General features: G+C 44.9%; 1 protein-coding gene across 16 annotated transcripts in view; it reads right to left on the bottom strand.

Annotated features, from left to right (window-relative positions):
- Positions 1-11,389, bottom strand: part of LOC139763209 (uncharacterized) — a 708,912-nt gene that overhangs the window by 137,869 nt on the left and 559,654 nt on the right. For 14 of the 16 annotated variants that reach the window (XM_071688990.1, XM_071688991.1, XM_071688992.1 and 11 more), the window contains exon 5: positions 4,181-4,204. The exons of the other annotated variants lie outside the window; for them this stretch is intronic. In XM_071688990.1, the coding sequence (XP_071545091.1) occupies positions 4,181-4,204 (24 nt within the window). The remainder of the gene's footprint in view (positions 1-4,180; positions 4,205-11,389) is intronic. 16 annotated transcript variants of the gene reach the window in all.

Here is an 11,389-nt window from a genome sequence, read left to right as displayed (position 1 = left end):
AACCCTTACAAGATTACCTTCTGAAACCCTTACAAGATTACCTTCTGAAACCATTACAAGATTACCTTCTGAAACCCTTACTATAAGATTACCTTCTGAAATCCTTACTATAAGATTACCTTCTGAAACCCTTACAAGATTACCTTCTGAAACCCTTACAAGATTACCTTCTGAAACCCTTACAAGATTACCTTCTGAAACCCTTACAAGATTACCTTCTGAAACCCTTACAAGATTACCTTCTGAAACCCTTACAAGATTACCTTCTGAAACCCTTACAAGATTACCTTCTGAAACCCTTACAAGATTACCTTCTGAAGCCCTTACAAGATTACCTTCTGAAACCCTTACTATAAGATTACCTTCTGAAACCCTTACAAGATTACCTTCTGAAACCCTTACAAGATTACCTTCTGAAACCCTTACAAGATTACCTTCTGAAACCCTTACAAGATTACCTTCTGAAACCCTTACAAGATTACCTTCTGAAACCCTTACAAGATTACCTTCTGAAACCCTTACAAGATTACCTTCTGAAACCCTTACAAGATTACCTTCTGAAACCCTTACAAGATTACCTTCTGAAGCCCTTACAAGATTACCTTCTGAAACCCTTACTATAAGATTACCTTCTGAAACCCTTACAAGATTACCTTCTGAAACCCTTACAAGATTACCTTCTGAAGCCCTTACAAGATTACCTTCTGAAACCCTTACAAGATTACCTTCTGAAACCCTTACAAGATTACCTTCTGAAACCCTTACTATAAGATTACCTTCTGAAACCCTTACAAGATTACCTTCTGAAACCCTTACAAGATTACCTTCTGAAACCCTTACAAGATTACCTTCTGAAACCCTTACAAGATTACCTTCTGAAACCCTTACAAGATTACCTTCTGAAGCCCTTACAAGATTACCTTCTGAAACCCTTACAAGATTACCTTCTGAAGCCCTTACAAGATTACCTTCTGAAGCCCTTACAAGATTACCTTCTGAAGCCCTTGCAAGATTACCTTCTGAAGCCCTTACAAGATTACCTTCTGAAACCCTTACAAGATTACCTTCTGAAGCCCTTACAAGATTACCTTCTGAAACCCTTACAAGATTACCTTCTGAAACCCTTACTATAAGATTACCTTCTGAAACCCTTACAAGATTACCTTCTGAAGCCCTTACAAGATTACCTTCTGAAGCCCTTACAAGATTACCTTCTGAAGCCCTTGCAAGATTACCTTCTGAAACCCTTACTATAAGATTACCTTCTGAAACCCTTACTACAAGATTACCTTCTGAAGCCCTTACAAGATTACCTTCTGAAACCCTTACTATAAGATTACCTTCTGAAACCCTTACTACAAGATTACCTTCTGAAGCCCTTGCAAGATTACCTTCTGAAACCCTTACTATAAGATTACCTTCTGAAACCCTTACTATAAGATTACCTTCTGAAGCCCTTACAAGATTACCTTCTGAAGCCCTTACAAGATTACCTTCTGAAGCCCTTACAAGATTACCTTCTGAAGCCCTTGCAAGATTACCTTCTGAAACCCTTACTATAAGATTACCTTCTGAAACCCTTACAAGATTACCTTCTGAAACCCTTACAAGATTACCTTCTGAAGCCCTTACAAGATCACCTTCTGAAACCCTAACAAGATGACCTTCTGAAACCCTTACTACAAGATTACCTTCTGAAACCCTTACTACAAGATTACCTTCTGAAGCCCTTACAAGATTACCTTCTGAAGCCCTTACAAGATTATCTTCTGAAGCCCTTACAAGATTACCTTCTGAAACCCTTACTACAAGATTACCCTCTGAAGCCCTTACAAGATCACCTTCTGAAGCCCTTGCAAGATTACCTTCTGAAACCCTTACAAGATTACCTTCTGAAACCCTTACAAGATTACCTTCTGAAACCCTTACAAGATTACCTTCTGAAACCCTTACAAGATTACCTTCTGAAACCCTTACAAGATTACCTTCTGAAACCCTTACAAGATTACCTTCTGAAGCCCTTACAAGATTACCTTCTGAAACTCTTACAAGATTACCTTTTGAAACCCTTACAAGATTACCTTCTGAAGCCCTTACAAGATTACCTTCTGAAGCCCTTACAAGATTACCTTCTAAAGCCCTTACAAGATTACCTTCTGAAGCCCTTACAAGATTACCTTCTGAAGCCCTTACAAGATTACCTTCTGAAGCCCTTACAAGATTACCTTCTGAAGCCCTTACAAGATTACCTTCTGAAGCCCTTACAAAATCACCAGACACCTATACAGTCGAAACATCCACACAAAACTAGGGGACTGAATGGGTCTTCCAGACTCCCCATGTTCACTCACTCCAGCAGACCCTCACTCGACTCTCGGAGAACGAGGGTTCGAACCCTGGGTATATCACGACGCGGCCTCTGACCTGACCACTGACATCCAGGTCAAAAAACGGTCAAGTCTCTGGGCTAATCAGTCGACATGACTTCCTTCAATGATGCTTTCAAAATGACCCACTGAAATCATGTCATACCTTCATTGCATGCACAAAACCAAATGCATTCCAACACTGTTGTCCAGTCCCGCTACTAACATGGGATATCCCCATCCAATCATCCCAAAATCCCATTACCCATTTAAGCAACAAATGTACTGGAATCCCTATTATACCATGCTAACATTAACACTCCCCCATTTACCATGGTAACACTAACACTCCCCATTTACCATGGTAACATTAACACTCCCCCATTTACCATGCTAACATTAACACTCCCCCATTTAGCATGCTAACATAAACACTCCCTATTTACCATGCTAACATTAACACTCCCCCATTTACCATGGTAACATTAACACTCCCCCATTTACCATGGTAACATTAACACTCCCCCATTTACCATGCTAACATTAACACTCCCCCATTTACCATGCTAACATTAACACTCCCCCATTTACCATGGTAACATTAACACTCCCCCATTTACCATGCTAACATTAACACTCCCCCATTTAGCATGCTAACATAAACACTCCCCCATTTACCATGCTAACATTAACACTCCCCCATTTACCATGCTAACATTAACACTCCCCCATTTACCATGCTAACATTAACACTCCCCCATTTACCATGCTAACATAAACACTCCCCCATTTACCATGCTAACATCAACACTCCCCCATTTACCATACTAACATTAACACTCCCCCATTTACCATGCTAACATTAACACTCCCCATTTACCATGCTAACATTAACACTCCCTATTTACCATGCTAACATTAACACTCCCCCATTTACCATGCTAACATTAACACCCCCTATTTACCATGCTAACATTAACACTCCCTATTTACCATGCTAACATTAACACCCCCTATTTACCATGCTAACATTAACACCCCCTATTTAGCATGCTAACATCAACACTCCCCCATTTAGCATGCTAACATTAACACCCCCTATTTACCATGCTAACATTAACACTCCCCCATTTACCATGCTAACACTAACACTCCTCCAATTTACCATGGTAACATTAACACTCCCCCATTTACCATGCTAACATTAACACCCTTTATTTACCATGCTAACATTAACACCCCTATTTACCATGCTAACATTAACACTCTCCTATTTAGCAAACTTAACGCTAAGAACAACATAGGACACCTTCTCTTATACACTCACACACACTACACACTCACACACACATACACATACACTCACATACACACACTCACACACACACACACTCACACACACACACTACACACTCACACACACATACACACACTCACACACACACACTACACACTCACACACACATACACACACACACACACACACACACACACTACACACTCACACACACATACACACACTCACACACACACACTACACACTCACACACACATACACACACACACACACTCACACACACACACTACACACTCACACACACATACACACACACACACATAACACTTCATGTCTGTTGGCCATTTGAACTCTTCCGTAGCCAACTGCTATACACGTATTTTGCTTCATATATCCAATGGTATTATTCTTAGGCTAATCCCTCCACCCCATACCATAGTCCCCCCTCTCTCTATTGTTTCTATATACCCCAACACCCACACACACACACACACACACACACATTCATTTGTCTTACCTGATTTTTGCGTCCAGTGGGAAGCTTGCAAGAACAGAAAGGAGAAAACTTAATACATACAATGAATGAAATTAAGCCAAACACAAATGTCCGTTTTCTATAAGAAAAAACGTACAAACCCACATAAAAATCATAACACGGATGGATATTTGAAAAACGTAGTGTAATATATATATATATATATATATATATATATATATATATACTTTTTTTTTTTTTTTTTAAAAAGAAGGAACAGAGAATTGGGTCAGGTGAGGGTATTCCCTCAAAGGCCCAGTCCTCTGTTCTTATCGCTACCTCGCTAATGCGGGAAATGGCGAATAGTTTGAAAGAAAAGAAATATATATATATATATATATATATATATATATATATATATATATATATATATATATATATATATACTTTTGTTCATAGGAACTTTCACAGCAGTAACTGGGGAAGAAGAGTGCTTTAAAAAACGAGTAAATAAATAAAGAAATAAACATATAAAGGACATATACGATGCATTATATGTAGTTTTGATAACACAGACGCATTAAAAAGGCGACTAAAAGGGAAGGGAGCGGGGGGGCTGGAAATCCTTCCCTCTCATTTTTTTCAATTTTCCAAAAGAGGGAACAGAGAAGGGGGCCAGGTGAGGATATTCCCTCAGAGGCCCAGTCCTCTGTTCTTAACGCTACCTCGCTAACGCGGGAAATGGCGAATAGTATGAATATATATATATATATATATATATATATATATATATATATATATATATATATATATATATAGCCTCTCAACATATCATGCTATCTTGGAGCCCGGGCCGACACAGGCGATTTAAAGCCATACGAGCAGGCGAGGATAGACATACGATAGCGTGGGCCCGCCGAGGGATAGACGGGTTCACGCCAGATGACTGCAGGGTAAATGATAAGCGTGGCGCAGACGGAAGGCGCGGCCAATTCATAGCCACACGATAGACGATAGCGGGGGACACCTGAGATAAGCAAATAATTATCTGAATATGACAGACGTGTGGGGGGTCAAAGAGATAGCAAAACACAGTTGATATAGCCTGAGAGGGTGCGATACCTTATCTCACAGATGAGATAGCAGGTCTCAGCTATACGCTAACTGTTTTTTTTTTTTTTTAGCGTTATTGACAGCTAAATACGACGTCCCAGCGGACATGGAAAGCGTGAAGGCGATGGCGTAAGGCGGTACAATAGCCATGTGTAGCGGCGTAATAGCTGGGTATAGCATTTCAACGGCTATCACCGCATGCTCGATATAGCTGCTATATGACCGAGCGTAGCGGGCAGACCGCTCAGTATAGCGCTATAGCTGCTGAGCACTGCGGCTATATAAGCAAGTCTAGCGACAAGAGAACTGAAACAAGTCCATCTGGCAAGGATAGCAACCTCGTAACTAAGACACGTCTATACGATAAGTATAGCAACTTAACTGAGACACGGCTATACCTTCTTAAGTAAGACCGATACTTAAATACGGCTATAAGTGAAGTATAGAAGCAGATATAGCGTACCTGCCTCGACATGGTCATTCAAACTCAACTTCGCTTGAGTTCCTTTCTGTCTATCTTCGAGTTCCTCCTTTCTGTCTATCTTCGAGTTCCTCCTTTCTGTCTATCTTCCGTACCGTGTTCAGGGGTAATGAGGGAGGGAGGTGGGACCTTCAAGAGTGGAGGGTAATTAGGGGGGGATCTTTAATTGGGGGGATGCATTTAGGGTCGTTAGGAGTAGTAACCAGTCTCCACCTAGTATCAAAGACACTTCGGTAAGACAGGATCCAATCTACAATTTAGTGTGACAAGCAAATTAATTCTGAGGCAACGCACGCGTTTTCCTAAATTTTTATGGCCATTAAATGGCCATGGGACGACTATCAAATGGCCAAAGTCTGCGTGAATGAGAGTTAGAAATGGCCAAAAAGTCTGCTTGGATGACCATCACAATGGTCAATGGCTGCTTGGACGTCCTTCTAAATGGCCAAAAGTCTCCTTGGAGGTCCTTCTAAATGGCCAAACGTCTCCTTGGAGGTCCTTCTAAATGGCCTAAAGTCTCCTTGGAGGCCCTTCTAAATGGCCTAAAGTCACCTTGGAGGTCCTTCTAAATGGCGAAAAGTCACCTTGGAGGTCCTTCTAAATGGCCCAAGTCTCCTTGGATGGCCATTCAAATGGCCAAGGGAGCCATTTTTATGAGTTGATTCAAGAGAAATACGAGGCTCAAGAGTGATTCAGCTGTAGGCCTAAAAGGTCACAGTAACATTCAGCTGTAGGCCTATCGACACACACACTGGACAACCATCACCCCATCCCGTCTATCTCTGTTGCCATTAGCATACAGACCCCATTCACTCATGGCTGATGTGAAACCCATTATTTCTCCCATTCATGGACAAACTCATGACCTTCAACTTGTCTCGATGCATCAAAGGCTTCGGTGATGTTTCAACTATCTATCTGTGTATATATATATATATATATATATATATATATATATATATATATATATATATATACATTATAATCGGTGATGTCTTAACTATCTATCTATCTATCTATCTATATATATATATATATATATATATATATATATATATATATATATATATATATACATATATATATATATACATATATATATATATATATACATATACATTATAATCGACCAACTTTATAAAACCTGGGGCTACTTTAACAAGGGGCTCCTTCAACCCGAGGGCTGCGCTACAGTCCGCAGCAGGGGACTGTTGAGACTCGTCTGGAATAAAGTCTCTCCAGAGAATGCCCTTCTTTCCCCTCACTAAAGATGAGGAGCCGCGCCAAAAAAGGGGGTAACGGATTCGATCGCGCCGTAAAACTCACGCACGCACGCCGAGGCCGTCGCCAACACAGCTTTCGAACTCGGCGACATGTTCAGGTGTTGAACCACTTCTACAGAACCTTATACGAGACCCCGACCCTCCCGAAGCTTCGAAACCAGAGGGCTTCAAACGGACGAAAATCCCTACAACATACAGCCCAAAATAACCCGTGGACACCAGCTATATCTGGTCAGCAACATCGCCAGCCACAAAGCACACAGACACACACACACACACACACGTCCTCTTCAGAGCGAAACAACAAATCCATAAACTGAAGCCAAAGAATTCGACTCTGTTTTGCTTCGAGAGTCCCGTTGACGGTCGTCCATTACCCGAGGCCCTGAACCCGAGGCATTGATCAACGAGGCATCGAAGCACCTCGAAGCACCGCCACACTCCAAATTGGCGCGGGCCTCGCACCGAGAAAGCGAACCCACAGCGCGGAAATACCACGCCCTGTCACAGCCCCGGACCACAGAGAGAGAGAGAGAGAGAGAGAGAGAGAGAGAGAGAGAGAGAGAGAGAGAGAGAGAGAGAGAGAAGTACCACACTGGGAAAGAAGAGGTCGGAGTTGATCGTCTTAACCAACACCCCCCTCCCTCTCCTTCACCTCCCCTCCGTTGACATCAAACTCCCTCCCTCCTCCTCCTCCTTTCCCCTCCCGTAAACCAGGACGTCAACGTCTGCTAACGAAAACCGAGAACGAGGTAGATGAGGCACGCACGCCTCATCTACCACCTCCCCTCGCGGTGGTAGTTCATAGGGACATCTACCACCTCCCCTCGCGGTGGTAGTTCATAACGACCATAAACTACCGGACTCTCGTCTTGGGCTACATTGTGACACATCCCCAGTGGTCGTCTTCCCCCACTCTCTCTCTCTCTCTCTCTCTCTCTCTCTCTCTCTCATCCCCAGCGTCGTCTTCTCCTCCCCCTCTCTTTCATCCCAGCGTCGTCTTCCTCTGTCTCTCTGTCTGTCTGTCTCTCTCTCTCTCTCTCTCTCTCTCTCTCTCTCTCTCTCTCTCTCTCTCTCTCTCTCATCCCCCTCTCTCATCCCCAGCGTCGTCTTCTCCTCCCCCTCTCTCTCATCCCAGCGTCGTCTTCCTCTGTCTGTCTGTCTGTCTGTCTGTCTGTCTCTCTCTCTCTCTCTCTCTCTCTCTCTCTCTCTCTCTCTCTCTGAGCTCGCCCACGCCTGACTGACTGACTGTCCGGGTGTAGCAACCCTCCCTCCCCCGCGGGAATAATAATGGACGCGTCTCGTGTTCCTTGTACGTCATTACGAAGGTGTATACTTAGTGCTCCTTCGTAGGGCCATTTGCCACGTAATGAACTAACTGCCCCGGTGCATTACCTCGCCCTCGCGCCCTCCGCCCCCTTCCTCGTCTTTGACCAGCGGCGAACAACGTTGTACTCCACTCGAGGACGACCTCGAAGGAGGAGGAAAATTCGTGGGTGTGGCTCGTCTTTGACCAGCGGCGAACACGTTGTACTCCACTCGAGGACGACCTCGAAGAAGGAGAGAGGAGGAGGAGGAGGAAGAAAATTCGTCGTGGGTGTGGCTACTGGACCGATGTGGACATAAATACAGCCGTGAGATTACAAGAAATTACGCCTGTGTACTGTAAGATACCAGGGGGCTGCTGCTGGTTACAGTGGTTACATCTCGTTCCACTGTAATGTCCGGTCCACTGTAATGTCCGGCGTAATGATAGCCATTGGGACAAATTTACGGCATAATGAGATGCACAAATCCATAAAACAAAAACAACGAGATAACCTCGAAATCACAAATGGGAAAATGTGTGTGTGTGTGTGTGTGTGTGTATGTGTGTGTGTGTGTGTGAAAAAGTGTGTGTGTGTGTGTGTGTGTGTGGGTGTGAGTGAAAAAGTGAGTGTGTGTGTTTGTCTGTGTGTGTGTGTGTGTGTGTGTGTAAGTGAGTGACTGAAATAGTGAGTGAGTGAGTGAGTAAGTGACTGATTGAGTGTGTGTGTGTGAGTGCGTGAGTGTGTGTGTGTGTGTGTGTGTGATTCCCCCATTCCTACTGTATGGGGAAGTTCCAAACTCGTGAGGGGTGTGTGTGTTTCCCCCTCCATCACCTCCTGAACATTCTCTCCACACCATCACACACAACCGTTTACTTACACACTGTGTGTGCTGTCCACACTCGCTGGCACGTCGCTCCCCGTATGCCATTCATCCACCACACTCACACTATGTACGGGAACTCACTCACTCACCCCCATCACCTTCTAACAACCCAATTCCATACCCTGACCTCAGGTCGTTCCGAACTTAAGGTCTTTTCGAAGCACTGGACGTCCACTGCGGTCGTCATGACACACCCTCCCCGGTTCGAAACCTCGAGACTCGAGATCGTGTCACCCCTTACTCTTCTCTCTTCTTAAAACAGACAAGAGCCAAGGCCTGTGCCCTCTCGCTGCACCACAGTTCCCTACATCCCCCCGTAACCACCTTTCGCTCTGCACGAACAAAATTTGGAAATCATATTCCAGTTTGGGTCTAGTGTGTACACAAGACGTGTTCTTACCCACCGTTCTCGTAGGGTATACAACACCACCTGAGGACATACCATCTGTCTCCTCCTCCCTCACCCCCAACTCTCCCCTTCACCTTACGTCCCTCCTCCCTCCTCCCTCCCTCTCTCCTCCAACTCTCCCCTTCTCCTTACGTCCCTCCTCCCCTCCTCCCTCCCTCCTTAGGGGGTGGGGGGGTCTATCATAGCGAGACGTGAAGACACAACATCCGACTCCCACAGGTCCCTCCCACACACACACACACACACACACACACACAAAAGCACGGCTTCCCTCCACCTGGCTTCCTCGCCAGATCAATCCCCTTCCCTCCAACTGGCTCGGTCCGTCCCCTCCTCCCCTTTGGTGGCGCTGGCGCGTTTCCCTTCCCTCCTCCGCCCCGCTCCACACACTTCCTTGGGCATCATCTGCCAACAACACATTCCGGTGGGAGTTCCCTCCTTCTGGCCGGTCAACTATTCACGATCGGCGCAGGAGGGCGAGTGTGGGTTGGTTCTTGCCGCACGCCACCGCTGACCTCAACCCGATGGCTTACAAGGCTCCCTCCCTGTAGAAGCCGACGACCATCGTAGTTGCGAACTACGTCGCCACCCAAGAGTCCAGTGTAAAGTAACTCGGAAAAAAGGTAGGCTAAGTAGTAGTAGTAGTAGTAGTAATAGCAGCTGCAGTAGTAAAAAGGTAGGCTAAGTAGTAGTAGTAGTAATAATAGCAGTAGTAGTATTAGTATTAGTAGTAGTAGTAGTAGTAGTAATAGCAGTAGTAGTAGTAGTATCAGTATTAGTAGTATAGTAGTAGTAGTAGTAGTAGTAGTAGTAGTAATATCAGAAGAAGCAGTAGTAGTAGTGACAGCAGCTGGAGCAATAATAGTAGTAGTAATAGTAGTAGTTATTGTAGTAGTAATAGTAGTAGTTATTGTAGTAGTAGTTGTAGTAGTGGTAGTTACTGTAGTAGTAGTTATTGTAATAGGTAGTAATTATAGTAGTAGTAACAGTAGTAGTTATTGTATTAGGTAACAGTTAAAGTAGTGGTAATAGTAGTAATAGTAGTTGTAGTAATAGGAGTTACTGTAGTAGTAGTAATAGTAGTTACTGTAGTAGTAGTAGTAGTTATTGTAGTAGTGGTAGTCCCATCCCACATACATCGTACACTTGAGGAACCCCGCACACACAGCACCCCGTCTGGGAGCAGATGAGAGGAGACGAACAGCTTCTACGGTCGACGGGATGTGGACCAGTCTGGTCGCGACCAGGCAGGGCACAGCGCAGCCCTAGCCCCTAGCGCCTAGCCCTGCCCGAGGGTAGTCCACCAGACGATAACAACTTGAATTACGTCCGCTGCCCCAGGAGGAGACATTGGGGGGCTGAGGGAAGAGAAGGGAGGGACGACGCCGCCGCCCCCGCCCCTCGCCCAACAACAACAAACCCCCTCCCTCTCTCTCTCTCTCAGCTGGTTTAGCGAGACGTGGGGTCAAGATAACATCCCCCTTCTCACAGATGGTGTGTGTGTGTACGCACTGTAAGCGGACTGAGGACAACAGCTGGTTATCATGATAACACAGATGGTGTGTGTGTGGGAGGGAGTTGGAGGGGACCTTATCTATGGAAGGAGGGGGTTGAGGAGGGGACCTTATCTATAGAGGGAGGGGGTTGAGGAGGGGACCTTATCTATGGAGGGAGGGGGTTGAGGAGGGGACCTTATCTATGGAGGGAGGGGGTTGAGGAGGGGACCTTATCTATGGAGGGAGGGGGTTGAGGAGGGGACCTTATCTATGGAG

Source organism: Panulirus ornatus, chromosome 46 (assembly GCF_036320965.1).
Source record: "Panulirus ornatus isolate Po-2019 chromosome 46, ASM3632096v1, whole genome shotgun sequence".
Taxonomy (NCBI): domain Eukaryota; kingdom Metazoa; phylum Arthropoda; class Malacostraca; order Decapoda; family Palinuridae; genus Panulirus; species Panulirus ornatus.
This window is presented reverse-complemented; position numbering and strand designations above follow the sequence as displayed.